We start from the raw sequence: 24,459 nt of genomic DNA, 5'->3' as shown, positions 1-24,459 counted from the left end.
TGTTAAGTTTCTCTCCTTAGAGGTCAGCTGTACCCTCAATTGACAATGGCTTAGGAATGGTTTGCTTACCTGGGCTACCAAGACATTACAGCTACCTGGAATTTAATGGTCTCCTTGTTTAAATACTTTAATAACACCCCTTTTCCTTCATTCACAATATTGGACACTTTTTTTTAGCATGTCTGACCCTTTCTGCATATGGTGTTTTCTCGGTTTGGAGTGCTCTACCTTTTCTACCTGGGGCATTTGTACCCTTCACAACTGCTAGAATGAATCTTGTGTGATACTCACCATTGTTCCCTGGATAATAACTTCTTTATTCTACTAGAATTTTAGGATAAACATGATTATTAAAATTTTACTTACATACAGTCCAGAACTAAAGGAGTATATTTTCTCTATTAAAGTTATCAGAAATATAAGAATCCAAAGCTTTATTCTTTTTCAAAAGCAGTGGTTGCTAAAGAAATTCTCCAGTGAATGCTAAGTAATCAGGAAATTTGAGAGCCATTTATTAGCTTGAAATTGGCCTTGGTCACCTTGCCAGTGTGGCTCATTTGGTTCGAGCATTGTCCTGTGCACAGAAAGGTTGATAGTTCGATTCTTGGTCAAGGCAAATGTCTGGGTTTTGGGCACGATCCCCAGGAAGGAACCTGCAGGAGGCAGCTGATAGAAGCTTTGCTCTCACATCGATGATTATCTCTCTTGCTCGCTCTCCCTCTCCTTTTCTCTCTCTAAAATATCAGTAAAAATATTTTTTCAGGTGGGGGTCTGGGGTTGGGGAGTCGAGATTAACCGGGAAACTTATATGCATATATGCATAGCTCATGGACACAGACAATAGTGTGGTGAAGGCTTGGGAGGGGCAGGTGCAGGATGGGGGAGTTAATGGGAGAAAAAGAGCCAACACAAACAAAGTGGACATCTGTAATACTGAAACGGGATGTTTGGACTGGAACACATGGTGTTCCCCTAGGCAGGATGGTTCCTGGGCTCTTTGTCCCACGGAGTCAAAAGATGAATCCATGGACAGAAGGTGGTATAGGAAAGATGGAAATTTTATTGAAGAACAAGTACAGACTCCCACGTGGGGAAGGGGAAAGAGTCCCGCTGACTTCCTGTTTCCACAGTTTATAAAGGCTGCAGTTCCTGTGTGCTGATACCCCTTCTGATTGGTCAGTATTCCCTTTTGAATTGGTTACTATAGTAACTCCTGAGTTCAAAGGTCAAACATCACATGGGACATGTGATGCCCTCTTCCCTCATTGTTCTCCTATTCCTTCTGGGCTTTCTTCCTACTTCTTTATTTTGTAAATATAGACCTTTTGGCTACTCCCAGTTTCCTTGTCCTATGTAAATGTAACTGCTGCCTCTCCCTTGTGTTATGGAAATGTAACTGTTGCTGCTCCCTTGTTTTATAGAAATGTAACTTCTCCCAGTCTCCCTTGTCTTATGGACATGTAACTGCGCATGGCTCCCTTGTGTTATGGAAATGTGCCCTTTTGCAGCTCTGTAGTCCTGTGTTTTTTTCCATGGACCCCCCCAATTCTAAACATTTCCTAAACCTGCCTATATCCTCCTAAAATTCCTATTTCAATTCTTTCAACAATAAAAATAAATTTATACATTTTTTTAAAAACAGAAGGAAAGGAAATTGTCCATGGTGGGGTAGTGGCAGCATGGAAATTGGCAAAGGCTAGAAATCAGGGCTTCCCCCCACCACACTTAGCCCTTTGGGCCAGTGGTTCACAGTGTAAATTTGCTAATGTTTATCACCCTATAATGCTATTGGTACTCTCTTACATTCTGATATGCTTCCTTTAAAGGTATAGATGGAGGTGAAGTTTTAATGAGATTTGTGGACATGTGCCCAGGAGATTAAAACCATTTTATATGGGTTCTGATAGGGAAAGAGTCACTGTGTTTTCTCCTGTGCTCCCTCCATCCCCATAGTATTTCCAGGTATGTGTTTGGGTGGTTGGGCATAGTTCAGATGGAAACCTTCCAGGCATTTTCAACTCAATTATAAGCTTTATTGATTATTAACTGGCCTGTAAGTCTTTGGAGTGTTTCTTGCCACTCTTGAGAATAAACGTCTGACTTTATAATGAATGCTATAGAAATAAAATTCAATTTGTAGCTGATTAAGAAATGGACTGTATGCATTAAGTTAGTGACAGTACATTGAGCTTGTTGTGATGCAGGTGTTCCAGGGGTCTGGGGACTCAAAGGTTGGAGACACACAGTGGGTTCTTGGCTTTGCTCAGGAAAGAAATTGAAGTGAGCGTAGAGTTTAACGTGAAAGAGAGTTTATTAGTGAAGCAGTGAGACAAAGGGGGGCTGTTCCACAGACAGAACAGACCCTCCTTAGTGGGATTTACTTATTTTATTGAGGCTCATTCAATGGAGGAATAGGGCATTCAATAAGGAGGAGGAATAGTGAGGACTTTTTCTGGGAAATGGGTGGTGACTAGAAAGGGGTGGAGACTGACCATGTTGTGTTATTTATCCTCACCGGAGGATATTTTTCCATTGATATTTAGAGACAGTGGAAGGGTGGGGGAGAGATAGAGAAACATCAATGTGAGAGCGACACATCCATTGATTGCCTCCCAAATGCACCCCGACCAGGGCTGGGCATCTAGCCTGCACCGAGGTCCATGCATTGACCCAAATCGAACCAGGGATTCTGTCCACTGAGCCAAACTGGCTAGGGCCTTGTTGTGCTCATACATGGGGCCATGGGATGTGTTGCTTAGTATGCTAATGTATTACAGTCCTATCTAGTAAAAGAGTAATATGCAAATTGACCATCACTCCAACACAAGATGGCCGCCCCATATGGACACAAGATGAACTGCAGGAGAGGGCAGTTGGGGGGGACCAGGGCTGCAGGGGAGGGCAGTTGGGGGGACCAGGGCTACAGGAAAGGGCAGTTGGGGGGGACCAGGCCTGCAGGGGAGAGCAGTTAGGGGCGACCAGACCAGCAGGGGAGGGCAGTTGGGGGTAATCAGGCTGGCAGGGGAGGGCATTTGGGGGTGACGGGGCCAGTAGGGGAGGGCAGTTAGGGGCAATCTGGCTGGCAGGGGAGCAGTTAGGTGTCAATCAGGCTGGCAGGGGAGTGGTTAGGGCAGTGGTTCTCAACCTTGGCTGCACATTAGAATCACCTGGGTATCTTTTTAAAATCCTGATTTCTGGGCCTCATCCTCCGGAAATTCTGTTTCTTTGTTACTAAAGTTGTGGCCCCACCCCATAACAAAGAAACAGAATTTCCAGAGGATGAGGCCCAGAAATCAGGATTTTAAAAAGATTCCCAGGTGATTCTAATGTGCAGCCAGGGTTGAGAACCACTGGGTTAGGGGGTGATCAGGCCTGCAGGCGAAGCAGTTAGGGGCAATCAGGCAGGCAAGCAGTTGGGAGCCAGCAGTCCTGGATTGTGAGAGGGATCCTAGATTGGAGAGGGTGCAGGCTGGGCTGAAGGACACCAACCCCCCCTTCCCCGTGCATGACTTTTGTGCACCAGGCCTCTAGTGAGTGTATAATGAAGCTGGGGTTACCACAAGGTCAAATGAATCACCATGTTGGATTGAATTGGTCTTCAGCTTGTTCTAAGACATAAATTCATTGAGAGTTGGTCTTACTATCTCCTTGACAGTCCCTGTAGGCCTTGTTTGGTTATAGTCCTTTCACCACATACCCTCAGTTGTGGTTTGTTTCTTACATAAAAAATATTCTAAAGTTGTGTTTCTGTTCATACAAGGTATGGTGACATTGGAAGCAACTTTGTAAGACATTGAAAGTCTTGAAAATTATTTTGGAAGAAACTTAACCATAATTTAGAGGGTTCTGAGCTTCTGTGCATGTGTGTATGTTTAGTTTTGGGGGTAACTGTTTTAGTAATGCAGGAAAAAGCACAATGAATGTTTTTAAAGTTCAGGTTAGAAGCAGTTATTTCATAAATCACTTGTGCCAGGTCCTGGGTTAAATATTGGAGCTAAAAAGGGATGAGTAACTTATTTTTTTTCCTACATGGCTAAAGCGTATAAACTTTTAAAATGAGGAGCGTATAACTATTATTAGCAAAAAGAGTTAAATACTCTGGTTTATAGGTGAGAATGACTAATGAATTTGCTCACAAATTCCTTTCTAGCCTCCTTTTAAAAACACTTTCAAATGTAGTACAGACTTGATTTAACCATTTAAATTGATTTGCAAAGGCAAATACAAAAAAAGTTACTGATTTCCCCTCTCCCTTTCCCCTTCTCATTCTCTAAGGCTTTATCATGTTTCAGCATTCTCTGTGTTCATGTCTGGTGGCAAATTAACCATCCCTCTGCTATGCTCAAGTCACACCAACCAGCCAATCAGGAGCGAGTATGCAAATCAACCCAACTAAGATGGCGGCAGCCCCAGAGCTGGAGCAGCAGGAGGCTTGGGTTGCCCCTGGCGATGGAGGAAGCCAAGCTTCCTGCCTGCCCTGGCCGGCCCTGGGCTCCACTCAAGGCTACAAAGTTTCAATTATAGAAGATAAATAAATCCCAGAAAAAGAAAAAAGAAAAAAAGGAGAGGCCTTTGCAGGCTTGGGTCGCTGGGGGGCGTGGCTAGCCTGAAAATGGCCCTCAGCCCCTCACCCAGACTGGCCAGGTACTCCAGCGGGGCCCCCACCCTCATCCGGGACACCCTTCAGGGCAAACCAGCTGGCCCCCACCTGTGCACCAGGCCTCTATCCTCTCCTATATCATAAAAGGGTAATATGCAAATTGACCCTAACAGCAGAACGACTGGGAATGACTGGTCACTATGACACACACTGACCACCAGGGGGCAGACGCTCGATGCAGGAGCTGCCCCCTAGTGGTCAGTGAGCTCCCACAGGGGGAGCTCTGCTCAGCCACAAGCCAGGCTGATGACTGCCAGCACAGTGGTGGTGGCAGGAGCCTCTCCTGCCTCCTCAGCAGTGCTAAGGATGTCCAACTGCAGCTTAGGCCTGCTCCCCGCTGGCAAGTGGACATCCCCTGAGGGCTCCCGGGCTGCCAGAGGTATGTCTGACTGCCAGCTTAGGCCGGATCCCCCGAGGAGTGGGCCTAAGCCAGCAGGTGGACATCCCTCGAGGGGTCCCAGACTGCAAGAGGTCACAGGCTGGGCTGAGGGACCCCCCCCTCCCCCCCCCGAGTGCACAAATTTTTGTGCATTGGGCCTCTAGTTGATGAAGATAATGTTCTATGTGAGGAAAGTGTGAAAATACTAATAGAATTAGGAATTGGGACATGGATGAATTCTTAAGTGTAACACTGATTTATAAAAATATTACCCTAAGCTTTGGTGTTCTTTCCAACATATTTCAGTAGAGGAAAACCCCACATTTTGTTCTTTTTTTTTTTTTTTCCTTAAGATGTTATATTTTTTTGTTGTTGTTTATTTTTTATTTTTTATTTTTTTTTTATTTTTCGCTTAAAGTATTACAAAGGGTATTACATAAGTGTCCTTTTTTCCCCCCCGCCCTTGACAAACCCCTACCCTCCCTTACCCCCCAGTGTCTTATGTCCATTAGTTATGCTTATATGCATGCATACAAGTCCTTCGGTTGATCTCTTACTCCCCTCCCTCCTGCCCCCCAACTAAGAGAGAGTTGCATCTCCTTGGCTGTCCTGAGAATCCTGTTGTTGTCAGTCCCTTTCCCTGGTCTTAAAAATCACTTTCCACTCATTTAATTACCCTAAGTTACTTGATGACTTTGATAGGAAAGAATGCTACATAGTGTTTCAAAAATTATCTGTTTTTAATTTTTACTCTAAAACCCAAATAACCTATTATTTTACTAAATCCTTGTTGTATTCTAATGTGGTATTTAAAGATTAATGGCCATCATCTTTTTGTTTGGGACACATTACTAGAGAACGGTTATTTTCTTTTCATTAAACTTTTATTTTACTTTTTAAAAGTAATATAAGCACAGGCTAAAACATTTATAATATACTAGAGGCCTGGTGCATGAAAATTCATGCACTGGAGAAGGGGTCCCTCAGCCTGGCCTGCCCCCTATCACAGTCCAGGAGCCCTCATGGGTGGTAGGCAACCTGGCAATCAGGGGAAGGCGACGCCTTAGTGTTCCAGCTAAAAATTTTCCTTTTTGATAGATATTCTTGGTGTTTGTAAAAATACATGAATATATTTTTTAAATTTTTTTATTCACATGGCTTTGTAATATACCCATTAGTTTGCACCTTGCTTTTTTCCACTTATTTTTATATTGAAGATGTTTCCATATTAGGTCATATAGAACTGTTCTACTGTGTGGGTCATAGTATAACCCTATGCTAATGTGTTATTTCCATTATTTTTCTATTAAAAACAAAACCTTTGGATATCTTTGCTTACAGACTATTTTGTGTTTATATTATTTTATGAAAAAGGGAAAAAAAGCAATATTAGAGAGACCTGTTCTGTTAATTCAGCTGGACCTGGACCACAGAGGGCCAGTATGGTGCTGTGTGTCAGTTGCTTCCTCGTGGCCTGGTGCCAAAGCTCTGCCTACTGGTGGCATGAGTTACTCTTGAATTCTCTAAAAGCCCACAGTGCCCAAGATAAAAGTGTTCACCTACCCTGAGTTTAGTAAGATTTCCTCCAGTGTGGGTTTGATTTTTGACATGATGGATTCCTGTGTGTGTGTGTGAACAAAATTCATAGTCCACGGTTATTTTAAATTTAAATTGATGTATTTTCTTTTTTGTTCAGAAGTCCTTTGATCCAATGGGAGCTTGCTATCTAATCAGTGTCAGTTGAAGAAGGCAGTGGGGCGTGCTTAGTAAACTGTAATTCCAAATAAATGGCAGTTGTTTTCTCCCTACAAACTGTAGGTCTCAGAGAACATCAGTCTGTGCTTTGAATATGTCTCAGTTTAGCTTAATTTGGGCTTATTTTGATTACAAATATTGATATGACTCTCGAATCAAAATCCTGCTTAAGGAATTTTTAAAAAGAAAAAAGAGGGTATCTGTATTGTTGTTATTCATTCATAGAGTTGTTAAGTGTGAAGCCCTAAACCTTCAAAACCAACCCATCCCCAAATTAACTTCTCACCATACTCACCCAAAGCCCAGTAGGAAGTCTAGAGAAGGTATTAGAAGGGCAGTGTGTGCTGGCATGCTGAACCTTTGGCCCTCTTGTTGCTGGGCAGTGAAAGGGATTCTGCACTTTTCTGGGTAGTCAGAAATGGGTTGAGGTTGCAGGAGTAGCTTAAGGATGAAAGGGAGGGCTTCTGTTAATTTCAGTAGCACTTGCCAAACCTTGATGTATTCTGCCTTCAGAAAACATTTTTAAACCGGCTTTTCAAGTGTGAGTATTATTGTGGGCCCAGCTGTCAACACGTCAAAACCGATGTGATGGCCTATAATTCTTTAGTCCTTTATGATGAACCCTTAGGGTTATGACATTACATCTGCCGTTTGCTAGGCAGGGATTGATTTTTCTGACTGACAGGAAACAGTTTATTGTGGCCCAGGTCACCTGAGCCTAGACAGCTGACAGAGCAGCTTTGAGGTGTCAGTGTGCTGAGATGAAGAACTTAGCTTCCTTCATTTGGGTTTTAGTGAAAATGTGTTTATTGGGAGCAAAAATATGGCTAACCTTTGCAAGGGTAAAGAAAATATATCTTGGTACAGTCTTCTCCTTTTATGTCAAGAAAGACTCAAAACTTTGTTAGATTTAACCTCCCTTCATATGCCCACTATAACATTGTAAAATATAAAATGCTCTTTTTTTCCGAACTAGCATTTATTTCTAGCATATGTGGATGCCTATGAGAATTTATTGGGCAAATTTGTTTTCAGTGGCATAGTTTATATAACGTTAGGATTCTCAAACTTGGACAGACCCATTACCATTGCATCATCAGAAGTAATGCTTTTAGGTGGAAATTGACGTAACCTTTCAAAATCTATTTACACTTCAACCTCAGTGGTTGAATTTCAATAACTAGATATGTGCCCAGGTTTCTAGGCTCAATGTTATATTAACATGGATTTTGTTTCTTTTTAAATAGGTAGACATCCATGTAGCTTGAAAAGGTCTAATCTATTCTCAAAGAAAAATTTTCCACACTAATTATATAGTTGGACTTCTGTGGTCCATCTCCACTTTTTTTAGATTTTTCTTGAATTATAATGATCAAAATAGCATTTAATTGTTTTAAGGCAAGATTATTGTTTTTGTTGTTGTCTTTTCTAGTAGCCTTGCTGGAACATTTTGTATAATATTCATTTAAGAGATCCTGAGGGATTCAGGATCTAGAAAGGGCCATTGTGTTTTCATTCTGTGAGGAATTGTGTTGGGTATGGAACTATTTGTCCCCAGAAAATTTGGAAGGAGTCACTTGATTATTAAAGCGAGGAGCTGGAGTTAATTTATTATAAATGGACATAAAGTCAGAATTAGAAGAACTGCTCAACAAATACTTATTGACTGCTTACTAGTATGTGGCATTGCTATAGGCACTTGACCTAGGAGCTTATGTTTTCCTGTAGGGAGTCGGGCATTAGAAAAAAGGATGAATGAACAAATTGATGATAGGTCACTAGAAAAAACAAATTGGGTCAAGAGTAAGTACTGTCATGGGGTGGAGGCATTACTATTAAAGATAGGTTGGTCAAGGAAGCTGTATGGCAATCAACTTTGAGCAGATACCTGAGGGTTTAGGTTGAGAGAGAAAGTAATATGTGCTCACTGATTACGTGGCTATCTATAGTAGAAATGTTAAAGGTGGAATTGTACTTGGTATATTTGAGGAGCCCGACAAGGAAGCCAGTGTGTCAGTGTGTGTATGTGTGTGTGTGTGTGTGTGTGTGTGAGAGAGAGAGAGAGAGAGAGAGAGAGAGAGAGAGAGAGAGAAATGCGATCCTGTAGGGCCTTGTAAATGATTTGTTAGAAATTTTTGGCTTTTACTGATAAGGAAAAACTGTGGAGGGCTTTGAACAAAGAAATGCCATTGTCTAACTATATTTTTACAAGAGCCATTTGACTACTGAGTGGAGAACAGAGTTTAGGGAAGGTGAGTGTGGAAGTGAGGCCGATTAGAGGGCTTCATGGTAAAATCTAGAGATGGAAAATGTTCATGTGAATAGGTTATTATTGGTGAAGTTGGTACCAGATTGCCAAAACTGGAAGGAGAAGGTTTAATTAGAGGAAGGATACCCAGGAGTTTCATTTTGGGCACGTTAAGTTTGAGATGTCTGTTACATATCCAAGTGGAATTGTTGAATAAGCAACTAAACATATAGTTCTGGAGTTTAGGGAAAAAGCCCCAGGTTGGAGACATGAATATGGAAGCCATTATTATAGATGGTATTTAAAGCGATGAGTCTAGAGGGCATTATTTGGGAGTCAGTATAGATTGATACAGAAAAGGCAGAAGAATAGATCCTAGAGCACTCCTGCTATAGAAGTTGGTGATACTCTGCATTTATTCAACAAATATTTATTGAGGGTTTTCTGCTCAGATGAGAAGTGAGTAGAAAAAACTGAGAAGGAGCAGGCAGTCATATGAAGAAGTCAAGGGAAGAACATGATTCAAGAAGAAAGGGTGCAAAAGTGATCTGCTCTGTTATGGTACTGAGAAGCGTTAGCCAAGATGAGAATTGAGGTATAGCCACTGAATTGTACAATAGGAGGTCTTTGATGACCCTGACAGTAGTTATTTCCTGGAAATGGGATGAAAACCTTATTGAAGTGAATTTTGCTGAAGATTGAAACAGAGAGATGGGATCTGAATATGATGAGGAATAGAGTGAGCATCTAATTTCTCATCTAAGCTGGGACACTGCCAATGGAAGGGGGAGCCACGAGGATATATAAAATAGTTACTCTAGGTCAGTGGTTCTCAACCTGTGGGTCGTCAAATGACCCTTTCACAGGGGTCACCTAAGACCATCGGAAAATATATATATAATTACAGTGGTTCTCAACCTTCCTAATGCCGCGACCCTTTAATACAGTTCCTCATGTTGTGGTGACCCCCAACCATAAAATTATTTTCCTTGCTACTTCATAACTGTAATTTTGCTACTGTTATGAATCGTAATGTAAATATCTGATATGCAGGATATATTTTCATTGTTACAAATTGAACATAATTAAAGCATAGTGATTAATCACAAAAACAATATGTAATTATATATGTGTTTTCCGATGGTCTTAGGAGACCCCTGTGAAAGGGTCGTTCGACCCCCCAAAGGGGTCACGACCCACAGGTTGAGAACCGCTGCTCTAGGTGGTGGGGATGGGGGTGTCAAGAGAGATTTTTGCAGAGAAATACTTGTTTATGTTATGTTTACTTTCTCAGAATCAATTTCTTATATGACTTACCAATTCTTAGTCTATTGGTAATTCAATTATCTAATAGACTTTGGTATGAAATATGTTCAGAGCTTTTTAATAGTTTTGCTTTGTCCACATGAAGTTTATTTCCTCAAAGAATGAATTGACTTGACAGTTTTGATTTCCTAGTGCACACTTAGAAATATCCTCATAAACACAGAAGTTGTGCAATATGAAAATGAAATCCATGCCCTAGAGTTTTCATTACTTAATTGAAGTACTTTCAGGGATGAGAGATTCATAATAATGGTTTTTGGTCCTCTAACAAAATAGGTATTTTATATATAATGACTGGCATGTTTTTGGCTAATATTGATTTTACTGGAGTTCCCATATTTTTTTAAACAGAGATCATAAACCCTTGATAAATTGCTAATGGATTTCAGTCTAAATTTTTATATTGTAAATTGTGCTTCATTTCAGTGTATTTTCACATAAAGTACTGATCTTTAATCTTTTTTTTAAAGTCTCTATCAGTAAAAAGTAAAAAGCAAATCATTTGTTTATAAAAAAATTACAAATAATTTTAGCTATACATATTTTTCACAAAATAGCAATTTAAAAGGTCAAGATAAGGTTGAACAGTATTTTTAAAATAATGTTGCTATTTCCACAATCATTAGTAAATAGTTTAAGATGCCATGTCAGGTTCTCAACTTGGTTACCCATTAGACTCTCTTAATGATGCTTTTACTTAAAAAGTTATGATGCACAGGCTTAATTTGGGAACATTGATCAGAATTTCTAAGGAAGCAGATTGGCTTTTGTCTTTTTTTTAAAATCAATGACTGATACGCAGTGAGGTTGAGATCCACTACTATATATACTTAAGGGTACATTTATCATTTGTGATAATTGATATAATCTAAAGTTCATCTTTCCTTTCCTCTCTCCCTTTTCCCTCCCTCCTTCCACTAAGTTCTTGTCAGTGCTGGCTAGATTGTGTTTGGAGCTTATTAAAGAAGTACAAGTGATCATTGCTGCCATTTTCCTGTATGATTATGCTTTGACAGGATTTGTACTATCTTTAATATGTGTAGAAAATATTTTCCAATTAGCCATTTTGTGAAGATTTGTTTATTAAAAATCTACAAGTTTACTGGGCACTGGTAAACTGCCAGAGAAGACGCTTACCCAATTGTTTTTATAATAAATTGTTTTTGTAATTAATTCCTTTTTTACAATAAACTTTTTATGATAAATATAGTAATGTGATGGACATATTGAATATGCTAGATACAGTTAATGGTGTCTTTTAAAATTAAGATATGAGAAAAAATAAGAGTATCAGAAATTAGCTGTGGCTGAAATTTAGCTCTATGCAGATAGAAAATCTGGACTAGTAGAGTATGATTCCAGATGCAGATGAGGGCAAAAGAGACTCAGTTTATTTATTTATTTTACTTCTCTTTTTTTTTTCCATAGGAAATTTGAAATACTGCCTTGTGATATTGAATCAGCCTTTGGACAAAAGTTTTCGTCATCTTTGGAGCAAAGGTAATCTTAACTAGTGTGTATATTTCTTTGTTTTCTTACTGTATTTGGGATTGACTAACATTGACTGTCAAATATTCTTGAACCTAAATACTGTTTAATAACAAAAAGTGGATTCACAATGTGATTTAATTATTGATTTATCAGAAAGTCCCTTATTGCTTCTCTGTTAACTTATTTATATACTAGTATCCCTGCGCACGAATCCGTGCGCCAGTAGCTCGCCAGTAGCTTGCTGCTGCCCTCCAGTAGCTCTCCACCTGCTGCCCCCCCCCCCCCGCCCCCCACACACATAGCTTGCTGCCCTGCCACCTCCTGTAGCTCTCCACCACTACGTGTAGCTTGCTGCCCCGCCTTCCTGCTGATCTGTGATCAGGTCGTTACGTGGTCGGTTGACGGTGTAACGACTATTTGCATATTACATCTTTATTATATAGGATGTGATTTCTTACCATGGGACCCCCAAGAGTAGAATTACAAAGGTTTCATTCAATGTATTTCAGCACTACTGTGTGGATGTTAATCCTAAGTTCTCAACAACTATTTATTCAAGTATAAACAAATATTTTTGGCACAGTGACAGCAAAAAGTATCCACAAAGCTCATTCTTCCCAGCTTCCAATAATGTTATCCATTTTGCAAAATAAAAAATGAAGACATGTTACTAGTATATTAGAATCTGTAGGGATGCTGAAAAATATAGTTAAAAATAAAATAGTTTCACATAATTAATATTTCTTTGAGGTTTCATGTAAGAAACTGGCTTTATTGACTTTTTTTATTTAACTTTTACAGCATTAACTCTAGGGTAGAAAATAATATTAAATATCATTTGCTGTTTTGAATCTCTACTTTTTCATGAAATCTTTAGTTGTTTTTTATTTTGATTTTCAAAGGGATACTTCTGATAAATTATCATGTAAGTTTTTAGCCAAATTATAGATATACTGAATAATTTGATCATTAATATATTGATATTGATGCATATTCTTGATCCTCTTATATTTGCAAAATTCTTTAGTATTCTCAACAGTATGGTTATGTGTTTCAGAATGCAAACCTATTGTTAATAAGCTTAATCTGTGGACAGAGGTAGTTGTGATACTAGGGGGAATAAATTATTACAAATTTTGTATAATAAATTTTCTTGTCCAATGTGATTATAATGAAAACTCTTGGTGTTCCAAATTTAGCCATCTTTCAGTTAGTCAACAAAAATTTTCACATTGTATTTGTACTAACATTACCCTCAAAGTTGGAAAATTATTTAGCCCTATCCAGTTTGGCTCAGTGGCTAGAGTGTCCCAGGTTCAATTCCAGTCTAGGGCACATGCCTGGGTTTCAGTAGGAGGCATGCAGGAGGTAGCCATTCAGTGATTCTCTCTCATCATTGTTACTTCTATCTCTTTCTCCCTCTCCCTTCCTCTCTGAAATCAATAAAAATATATATATTTTTAAAAGTTGGAAAATTATTTAACTACTAGAGGCCCAATGCATGACATTCGTGCACTGGGGTAGGGGGTTCCTCAGCCAGGCCTGAGTCCTCTCCCAATCCGGGACCCCTTGGGGGATGTCCGCCTGCTGGCTTAGACCCGCTCCGCACCTGAGGGGTCCTTAGCACTGCTGCAGAGGTGGGAGAGTCTCCCACTACCGCCACTGCACTCGCCAGCAGTGAGCCCAGCTTCAGGCTGAGTGGTACTCCCCCTGTGGAAGCTCATTGACCACTAGGGAACAGCTTCTGCATTGAGCATCTGCCCCTGGTGGTCAGTGTGTGTCATAGTGATCGGTCGTTCTGCCATGCAGTAAAATTGAATACTAGGGTTTTATTATATAGGATGATTTATCTTTCACTGTACTTAATTGTAATTAGGTAGTTATTTGGGTGCTGTAAGGGTGTGTAGACTCTTTTGTCACTTTATCTCTAGTGCCTAGTCCCTTCTTGGTGCATAATTGCTTACTAATTACAATCAATAACAGAGTGCATAATATGTTCCTATTGCTAATAAATACCAAAGTACTGTAAGTACATTCTTTTTATCTGAACTTATTATATCAGGGTCTACTACATTTTCAGGAAAGTGTGTGAACAACTTTATTTTATTACAAACGTTAGAAATAGATAAAATAATCATTGATAGGATCTGTTGGAAACCTTAGAGAATAAAAGCTACATCTTAAGTCTCATATTTGGGGGGTGTGAAGGGTACTATTTTGCACAAGGTATGAAATGATATAGATTTTTGAACTAACTGAAGTTCCTCATTTCCTTAATTTTTCTGTAGAGAATTTGATTTGAAAAATTCCCGTGCCTGATGGATACCAACTAGTCATTTGATTTGCATAAAAAATGATCACTTGGTCAATCTACAAGGTGTCCCCCCAAAATGTGTACACACATTGAATAATTACAAAGTCAGTGTTAATTAACATATAGTTCATTTTCAAAATTTAAAAGAATTTACAGAAATGAATAACTTTTTTCATTAATGCCTGTTTTCAAACTGATGACCATTTTGGTCGAGGCATTGCTGATAATGCAAAGCAATGGAATCACAAATATGAAGAATCATTTCATTCAGTATATGTGTGCCCTCAACTGTTGCCAGTTTTGTACTGTAAACTTTATCTTTTATGTATTTCCATAAAAAAAAATGTCTAGTGGCACTTTAAGATAAATTTTCTTTGTTCAAAGCTTAGTGTGGCTTCACCCATTATTTCAAATCAGTTAAACCTGAAAAGGAGTGAAAATCAAGTGAGTTATCAACTGTTAAAATGTGTATACATTTTTTTGGGACACCCTATGTATACATGGAGAGAAGGAAAGGTAAGATATCAGATGGGCTGAAATGGTTATATAATTCTTATTTCCAAAAGAACTTTTCTTTAGGTTATTGAAATGTTAAGTGCTTTCATATAGACCTGTAGGATAATTCTTGGCTTCATCATTGTAAAAAGCAGATCTGTTAATAAATACTAAGAAAAAGTGGAATAGAATTTTTGTGATTCTCATAACAGAAGCTGTGATGTTATGTTTGTGTTGCTCCTCTTCTTAGCAAAGGTATTTCTTTCATTTCTTCCAAGAGAGGCCTAGAAAAAGTATGTGATGGCTTTGTGGTTTGGGATTTCAGCAAGTACGTGAAGGCTGGAGGCTGCCATGCCGGTCCCTCTAGCTCAGACGTGCAATGTTTTTTTGTACCTTCTGTTCCATGGACGTGAAGACTGTGAAGAGCAGACAACAGGGTTTTGTAAAAGCTGGGCTGTTAAACCAAAACACAGAAAATTTTGAAGGCTACTGCGCAGTATAAGTCTCTCATATTTACAATCGATGATTTAACTTGAACCTATGCCAACGACTCTGTTGAGTAGGTATTTCCTGGGATCTGTTTCAGGAGAAAGACTACTTGAAGGTTTATTTTATTTTAGTTTCTTCCTACAATGCTTAATTGGCATGTTTTGAAATTTAGTTTAAATGGGATTCAAGGGAGATTAAAATTATGAAAGTTTTTAAATGTATTTTCTCTTTAATATTTCATGAAGTCTCAGTGATTTTCTTGGTGTGATCATTGGTATTTGTGAATGGATATTGCCCTTAGATTTCTTACCTATTTTTTTTTTTTTAACAAAAAGCTTTCATTTCCAGTAAATGTCTTTCTTACCCTGAAATATGTGATAAGTGGAAAAAATAGGGATGTTTATGTTTGAATTGCTCTGCTTATTTCTTGTTGTAGGTCAGTTTTTCTCAGCTTGGTGTCACCAGGCTTACCCGAGCCCTCAAAGACAGTGGGAGAGATCACAAAGTTAGATAAAGTTGAAATACAAAAAAAGAAATATGAATCCTAACAGATATTCATTTACCTGGGCTAAGGTTACATGGACTGACCAGGTTTCTAGGAGTTGGGCTTCTCAGTGTATCCTCATTTTTTAACTTTAATTCACAGCCTTTCCCTGTCTCTTCCACAGGATTTGAAGAACAGCGGTGACCATGTTCATTAGATTATGACTCCATTATCAAATTATGTTAATGTTAATGACAGGTGTTTGTCTTCAGTGTGACCCTTTTTACCTCTAATAAGGAATTATTTTTCCTTGCTTGATTTCTTCCTTTTTCAGTTCTCTGGTAACCAACCGTAAGATCACACCAGAGTATAGGCAACATACTCTGGTTCCCTTTGGATGAGGCTTAAGTCATAAAATATTGGACCAATCAAGCAGGTTTTACAGTAAAAGGGAGACATCTGTCACAGTTCATGAAATGAAATATAAGCAAGGTCTTTAGTTTTATAATATCAGTTTTCCCTTCTGTTTGTAATTGATGGATACCTGTCAGCGCCCTTCTGTGTTGAGGGGGTAGGTGAGCAGCTGGGGACATAACTGTGGCCTCGCGTTATGGCCAGAATTTAGAGTTCAGGGTGCCCAGCGCAGTCTGTTTCTGATGAAGGCATGAAATGTGGTTCTTCAAGCTACAAGTCCTTAGAATGAACTTGCTCTATTCCTGCTTCTTAATAGCTGAACTTATTGTGTGTAGTATTTGATTATTCGAATCTACTTTGCTCACCTCTATATGTTTTTTTTTTCTTTAAACAAAAACACTGTACCCAAATAAAGCTTTTTAATAGGATTATGACTTGCCCCATTAATTAGACTGCTCTCATGTAACGATAGTGTTGCCATCAGATTTAAGTTTTAAATGGAGCAATCTGCTGTGAAGAAGCTTGCTTCAATAGTTTGGTTGTGCGTCCTTTTCCCTCATACACTGTGTACCTAGGTCTCTGTAAGCCTTTTTTTAAACTGATTTTTTGAAGTTAAGCTCAATCAAAGTTAGCAAGTTTATATTGAAGAAAGTTGTTTTATGTTTCTATTTTTATTCCCATTTCTCAATTCTGTGAGACCTCTTTACCTCACTTCTGGCATCCAGTATGTTTATTCTCATTAAAATAAGAGAAACTGGGTACCTTCCATTTTTATGTATATATTGGTTGAGTTCATTTGGCCTGCTTTAGAATGCTTGGCATAAATCAATATTTTTAATCCTGTTAAATCTGTTTGTGTACATCATCCCTGTTAGAGGAATTTTAAGGGAACAGTGTTTTGACAATCACCTTGTAATTTAGAAACCACCTCAGGGCTACTCATAAAGCTGACTCTGGAAGGGCTAGTCAGGGTCCACTTTTTTTCTTTTTAAGAATGTGTTTCTAATGCAGTGTGTTCTCTGGCCTCATCTTCCACTGCTACCCCTTCTTATATACTTAATGACTGATAGAGAACTGCTTTTTTTTTTTTTTTTTTTTTTGCCAAAAGTAGATTTATATTCATTTGCAAATTTCCACTGGTCTTTTTAAGTCCTGCTCAAATGCTGCCTCTTGTGAAAGGACGCTTCCCTGGCTTGACCACGTAGAGGTAGATTTTCTCCCTGGTGTTTCTTTTGTGTTCCTATCACTGATGAAGGTCACCTTCTGCCTCTTTGAAGATAAGCTTCTGGAGAATAGGTAATAGAGTGCTTAGGTCAGCGGTTCTCAACCTGTGGGTCACGACCCCTTTGGGGGTCCAATGACCCTTTCACAGGGGTCGCCTAAGACCATCGGAAAACACATATATAATTACATATTGTTTTTGTGATTAATCACTATGCTTTAATTATGTTCAATTTGTAACAATGAAAATACATCCTGCATATCAGATATTTACATTACGATTCATAACAGTAGCAAAATTACAGTTATGAAGTAGCAAGGAAAATAATTTTATGGTTGGGGGTCACCACAACATGAGGAACTGTATTAAAGGGTCGCGGCATTAGGAAGGTTGAGAACCACTGGCTTAGGTGAAGGTGTTTTCCTTTTAATTCCTGGGAGACTAGCCTGAGGGTAGGTACTACTGTAGGTCATCTTGGCAATTGCTGAAGGTTGGTGTCTATATTTGATGCTTTCTAGATCTTGGAAATCCTCTTGCTTTGATGTGAATCAGTTGGGAGCAGGAAGTTCTTCCCTGTCTTTCTGTCTCTCCTCACCCCCTTTTGCTCCTCCTCTCCTCTCCCCCAGGTTTCTCTCTGGTCCTCAGACTAGGTTGGTCCCATTTGTATTTCTGCCAACTTAAGCTCCATCACTTATTTTTCCCCTTTACTCTATGACTCCCAGATATTTATTTGATAATTCTTGGTACAACCTATAAGAACTGATACTTTTTATTAATATATTCTTCTTTCCTCATAGCACAAGTGGAAGCATGTATTCCTTTTCTGACTCTGGGTTATATGACTTTGACAGCTGAAGTGCTGATATCAGTGTCATTAGAATAAATTTATATCCTGTGTTCATTAAGGTATTATGGTAAGGTGCATCTTTTATTATATAGAGGAATATAAAATTATTCAATTTAGCAGTATCCTTATCTTCTAACATTACTGTCTAAAGAGCTACCAGACCAGCACTACTTTGGTCATTTTCTGTCCTAATATTTCACAGAACTTATGCTTTGAACACATTTAAGTGAACATAGAGCCAAAGTTCTGATGAGCAATTTGCATACTTGGTTCTGGTCCATTAAGCAAAACCAGTTTCATATAAGCTGTAGCCCCTGTAAATAAGGCTGGAAGAGAAGATTGTACTAGTCATGCAGAAATATTTAGGGACTATGAAAAAAGCATTTAAATATGTCTTACATTTTATTATATTAGAGGCACAGAACAAAATATATATTGTTTGATATGAGTCCAAAGACGCATTCTGCTACTTCCATCCCCAAGATGATGGTGCACTTCCGTTGAATCAGATCTTTTATGACGCTGGGCATTATGATACACATATTGCTAGAGAGTGATGACCTCTGAGTCACTTTCCCAGGTTCACTCCTAAGCCTTTGTGTTGTGTTGTGTTTTGTTTTAGTAGTCAAAGTATTATAGGGTGATTAAGGAATTGCACCACAATTTCAAGTACTTTATATTTGAAATGCATTTATAAATCTTCTGCTATACTTCCTAATCCCATGGGATTTTATCTGAGCTATTGCACATGATATTCTAAAAGAGAAAAGTCACTTTTAAATATCAAGTTTCACAGCATTACATTTTCTTTTTCTTTTCTTTTCTTTTTTCTTTTTTTTTCTCAGATGTTTCTTTCTAATGAATTGACCATTACATTTCCTAAGTTCTGAAATGGCCAACAGACCATAGAAAGACATTTCTTTAGGCTCCTGCTTGAAACCAGCAGCTTCAGCAAACTGCTGGCCTTGATTCAGGGCCAAAGCATTACATTTTCTAATATGTTTACTGAGAGGCAAAAAAATGCATTATTTTAGCCCTAGCTGGTTTGGCTCACTGGATAGAGCATCGGCCTGAGGACTGAAGGGTCCCAGGTTCGATTTCGGTCAAGGGCATGTACCTTGGTTGCAGGCACATTCCCAGTAGGGGGTGTGCAGGAGGCAGCTGATCAATGCTTCTCTCTCATCGATGTTTCTAACTCTCTATCTCTCTCCCTTCCTCTCTGTAAAAAAATCAATAAAATATATTTTTAAAAATACATTATTTTATTATTTTTTAAAATAAATTTTTATTTATTTCAGAGAGGAAGGGAGAGGTAGAGAGAGATAGAAACATCAATGATGAGAGAGAATCATTGATTGACTGCCTCCTGCATGCCCCTCTACTAGGGATTGAGCCACAACCCGGGCATGAGCCCTTGACTGGAATTGAACCCAGGACCCTTCAGTCCCCAGGCCAATGCTCTATCCACTGAGCCAAACCAGCTAGGGCTATTTGGTATATATATATATATATATATATATATATATATATATATATATATACACATACATTGTCTGTGTCAAATAATGTACAAGGACTGGGATGTCAGTGAGAAAGACACAGGCCCTGTTCTTAAAGTGTTGATAATCTAATATCTGATGTACACTGTCTCATTGTATATATGTATCATAAATATTCCCTACAATTAGAAGTCTATTATTGTTATGGACTGAATTGTTTTCACCCCAGATCATATGTTGAAGCCCTAAATACCAAGTGACAATATTTGATTGGCACCTTCAGAGAGGTAATTTAGTTACATGAGGTCATAGGGTGGGCTCCTAATGCAATAGCAATAGGACTGGTGTCCTTGTAAGAGAGACGCCAGGGGTGGCACTCTCTGAGAAAGACCATGTGAGAAGGCAGCCATCTGTAAGCTAAGGAAAGAGGCCTCAGGAGAGACCAGCCCTGCTGATACCTTTATCTTGAACTTCTGGACTCCAGAACTGTGAGAAAATAAATTTCTGTTGTTTGTCTCCCCGGTCAGTGGTATTTTGTAAGCCCTAGCAAACTAATACTGTTATATATAAGCCTTCTTGGCAAGTTGAGAATTGTTCAGTCCTCTCTTCTCTATAGAAGGACCCATTTTATTTGTAAGTCTGGTGCCAGGTATTATTATAGGCAGTCTTGGTCTTACCTTGGTACCCTGCAGCTCCAATCAATTATGATAAGCATTGAACTTCCCTTGATTCAATGCTGTAGCCTGAGGCTTATACTGGTCCCCCTTTGTTTAAAGACGACCTTTCACTGACTTCAGAAAACAGTGGAAATAATCTATATATTAGAAGTTAGTTTGATGGATATAATCAGGCTTTGGGAAATCAATCTGGGGTACTTTAAACAGATACAGAAAAAAAGTTTAAATGAATGGATTAAAGCACAGGTTTAGATGACTCAATCATCCATGATTATTTTGGGCATTGATCTATTGCCCTTTATAAAGATGAGAAGAATTTGCTTTTCTTGTAAAACACCAGTTAGTAAGATTCATTGAATTACTTTGTGACCATTATAAACTTCTGTCTGGATATTCTGTAAGTTATTTCACATTAAGACCAATCTTAAATGTAATCCTTCCCTAATCTAGTACAACTTCCACAATATAAATCATAAGTGTTCAATGTTAATATCCAGTATATTAATTACACTTAGCATTCAACAGTGAATTCAGAGTTGATATTTATTTAGAAAACATTTAAGAAAAATCATAAACATTTTGCTTTAAAGGGCCATACCAAGAAAGTGAAAAGACAACCCACAGAATAGGAGGAAATATTTGCCAATCATATGTCTGATAAGAGGATTATATATAGAATGCATAAAGAGCTCTTACAACTCAATAAGAAAATAAGTGACCCAATTAAAAATGGTGCAAAGGATCTGAATAGACAAATTTTCAAGGATAATGTACAAATAGCCAACATGCACACTAAAAGATAGATGCTCTATATCATTAGTCATAATGGAAATACCAATCAAAACACAATGAGATTCTAATTTCCACCCACAGATAGCTGGCATAAAAAAAGTTAGATTTGTGTTGGTAAAGGTGTGGTGAATCAGAACTCTTATACACTGCTGGTAGGAGTGGTGAAGTCACTTCCAAAGATATTCTGTCAGTTCATTAAAAATACCATGAGACCCAACAGTTCTTCTCCTAGGTATACTCCCAAAAGAAATGAAAACATATCCACACAAAATGTGTGCACGAATGTTCATAGCACCATTTTTCATAACTGCCAAAAGGTGGAAACAATCCTGATGTGTATTAACAATTGAATGAATAAACCAATGTGCTATGTCCATGAAATGGAAATTTGCTCGGCCATAGAAAATGTAGTATTGATATATGCTACATGTATGAACCTTAAAAACGTTAAGCTATATGAAAGAATCCACACACACAAAAAAACACACCTCATATTACATGGTTCAATTCATACAAACTATTGAGATCAGTAAATTTACAGGAACAGAAAATATATTAGTGATGCATAAGCTCTAAGGAATGGGAAATTAGGGAGAGTAACTAAAATGTATGGGGTTTCTTTTTATTTTAGAGTGATAAAAATATTCTAAAATTGACTGATGATGGTTGCACAAATCTCTGAATATTCTAAAACCATTGAATTATTTAAACGTGTCAATTTTATGGTAGGGAAATTATATCTCAGTAAGCTGTTACAAAAAATAATAGGCAATTAGGATGTCTTCATTAGGATGTTCCCTTTTTTGTTTAGTATTTTATTTTATTTATTTTATTATTTTATTTTATTGTTGACAATATTGCAAATGTTCCCCAGTTCCCTCCTCCCAGGCCCTGTCCCACCCCAGGTCTTCACCACACTATTGTCTGTGTCCATTGGTTATGCACATCTATATATATAAAGAAGTAATATGCTAATGAGGTCAGGACTTCGTAATGATCATGACCAAGGCCCCAAGTCTGAGAGACCAACACAAAGGGGTGCCTGCTCCAAGCCTCCGTGGTGCAACTGGGGGCAGGCCCCCAGCGGGGACACACACACACACACACACACACACACACACACACACGGCGCCTGCTCCGAGCCTCCGCAGCCAGACTGAGGCTTTCAGTAGTACATTCCCTGAGGGCTCCCAGATTGTGAGAGGGGGCAGGCTAGGCTGAGGGACCCCCACCCCCAGTGCACGAATATCGTGCACCAGGCCTCTAGTATGAATATAAGTTCTTTAATCTCTTCCCTGTTCCCCTCTTCCCTTCCCCACCTCCCTTAAGACATGTCAGTCTGTTCTGTGCCTCCATGCCTCTGGACCTATTTTGTTTTTTTGTTATGTTCATTAGATTCCACTTATAAGTAAGATCATGTGATATTTGTCTTTTCTCTAACTGGCTAATTTCACTCAGCATAATATTCTCTAGGTCCCTCCATGTTGTCTGAAAGGGTAAGAGATCCTTTTTTTTTTTTTTTACAGCTGCATAGTATTCCTTTGTGTAAATGTACCATAGCTTTTTTTATCTACTCATCTACTGATGGGCACTTGGATTGTTTTCAGATCTTAGTTATTGTAAATAATGCTGCTATGATTATAAGGGTGCATATATTCTTTCTGATTGGTGTTCTGGGTTTCTTAGGATACAATCCTAGAACTGTGATCTCTGGTTCAGACATAGTTCCACATGTAAGTTTTTGAGTAAACTCTATGCTGTTTTCCATAGTGGCTGCATCAGTCTGCATTCCCACCAGCAATGTGCTAGTGTTCCCTTTTCTCAACATCCTCGCCATCCCTTGTTGTTTGTTGATAGATTGATGATAGTCATTCTGGTAGGTGTAAGGTGATTTCTCATTGTAGTTTTAATTTGTATTTCTCTGACGATTAGTGATTTGCGCATTTTTTCATATGTTTCTTGGCCATCCGTATTTCCTCTATGGAGAAGTGCCTATACAGGTCCTGTGACCATTTTTAAAATTGGATTATTTGTCTTCCTTTTGTTGAGCTGTATGAATTCTTCATATATTTGAAATTAATCCCTTATCAGATGTGTCATTGGCAAATATGTTCTCCCATTCAGCGGGTTCCCTTTTCATTTTGATGATGGTTTCTTTTGCTGTGCAGAAGCTTTTAATTTTGATGTAGTTGCATTTGTTTATTTTTTCCTTTGTTTCTCTTGCCCTAGGAGATACTAGTATATCAATGAAAATTCTGCTCTGTGAGATATCTGAGATTTTGCTACCTATGTTTTTCTTCTAGGATTTTCATGGTTTCATGACTTGGGATGTTCACTTTTCTTAAGTATTAATTTATACCAAAATTTGTCTGATACTGTGTCCTTGCTTCTGGATACATTCATGTAGTATTTGGGCCAATAGTTCTCAAATTTAACATGTATCAGAATTACTTGCACGGTCCCAACTTCAACATTTTGGATTCATTAGGTCTTAATTTTTACCATTCAGATCTTTACATGTATTTTTGGGTTTGTACCTAAGTATTTTGATTTCTTCGAAGTGATAAAGGTGAATCTGTGTTTCAAATTTTGGTTTCTACATGATTGTTGTCATTATATAGAAATGTGATTGATATTTGTATGGGGGAGAAGAGATCCTAATTTGAAAATTGACAGTATTTATTCCATAGGAAATAATGAACCACACAAAAAACTCTTTTATTTAAGTAAAATCTTCAAATTTTTTTCATAATTTTTTGAGGTTTTGTATAATGTTTAGCCACACCATAAAAAATCCTTTAAAATGCATATTTTTTTTTGGGAGAAAATTTTAGAAAAAAAATTTGTTCAGAGAGAATAATTTGCTAAGGAAATGAGTGATCAACGATACAAAATGATTTTGGGACACATTTATAGTGTAGTGTATGTAGAAATAATTCAAGTTTGATTTTTTTGTGCTATTTTTTAGACTAAATTTGTTTTGATTTTGTGCTTAGTTTTAAAAAGTCAGCTTGATCAGCCTTGCCTCTAAAATTACTCAGTATATCTCCTCCTAAATAGACACTAACATAAAACACAGTGATTTGGACATTTGGTTAATGACATTTAATATGAATTTACACGTATAGATTTACTCATTCAATCATCTATTTAAAACCATAAATTAAGTGTGTTCAGTAGTCAGCACACACAGATTCATATCTGAAGCCTTGTGGTGGATTTATGTGTTATTTTCTCAGTAACCCAAGGTTTGCTCTTCTCTGATAAGACCTCCCTTTATTAGTTAAAGTTGACTTTGCTGCCTTCACACAATATTCACTACCACTCTTTATTGGTTGTAGAGTTATGACCAGCATAAATAAAGAAA

The 24,459-nt window shown here is 38.2% G+C and overlaps 1 protein-coding gene and 1 non-coding gene across 3 annotated transcripts in view; one reads left to right on the top strand and one right to left on the bottom strand.

The window, feature by feature from the left end:
* TPK1 (thiamin pyrophosphokinase 1) overlaps positions 1 to 24,459 on the top strand; it is a 291,146-nt gene that overhangs the window by 48,573 nt on the left and 218,114 nt on the right. For both annotated transcript variants that reach the window (XM_070424090.1, XM_070424091.1), the window contains exon 3: positions 11,797 to 11,868. In XM_070424090.1, coding sequence (XP_070280191.1) covers positions 11,797 to 11,868 — 72 coding nt within the window. The remainder of the gene's footprint in view (positions 1 to 11,796; positions 11,869 to 24,459) is intronic.
* LOC139017105 (small nucleolar RNA SNORA2/SNORA34 family) lies at positions 18,968 to 19,104 on the bottom strand. The gene has a single exon (XR_011472783.1). It is a non-coding gene; the product is annotated as a small nucleolar RNA SNORA2/SNORA34 family (small nucleolar RNA).

This window comes from Myotis yumanensis, unplaced genomic scaffold (genome assembly GCF_028538775.1).
Source record: "Myotis yumanensis isolate MYYU_CA2020_CCGP unplaced genomic scaffold, mMyoYum1.0.hap1 SCAF_9, whole genome shotgun sequence".
Lineage (NCBI taxonomy): Eukaryota > Metazoa > Chordata > Mammalia > Chiroptera > Vespertilionidae > Myotis > Myotis yumanensis.
Note: the sequence above shows the minus strand (reverse complement) of the source record. Positions and strands in the feature narration are given on the sequence as shown.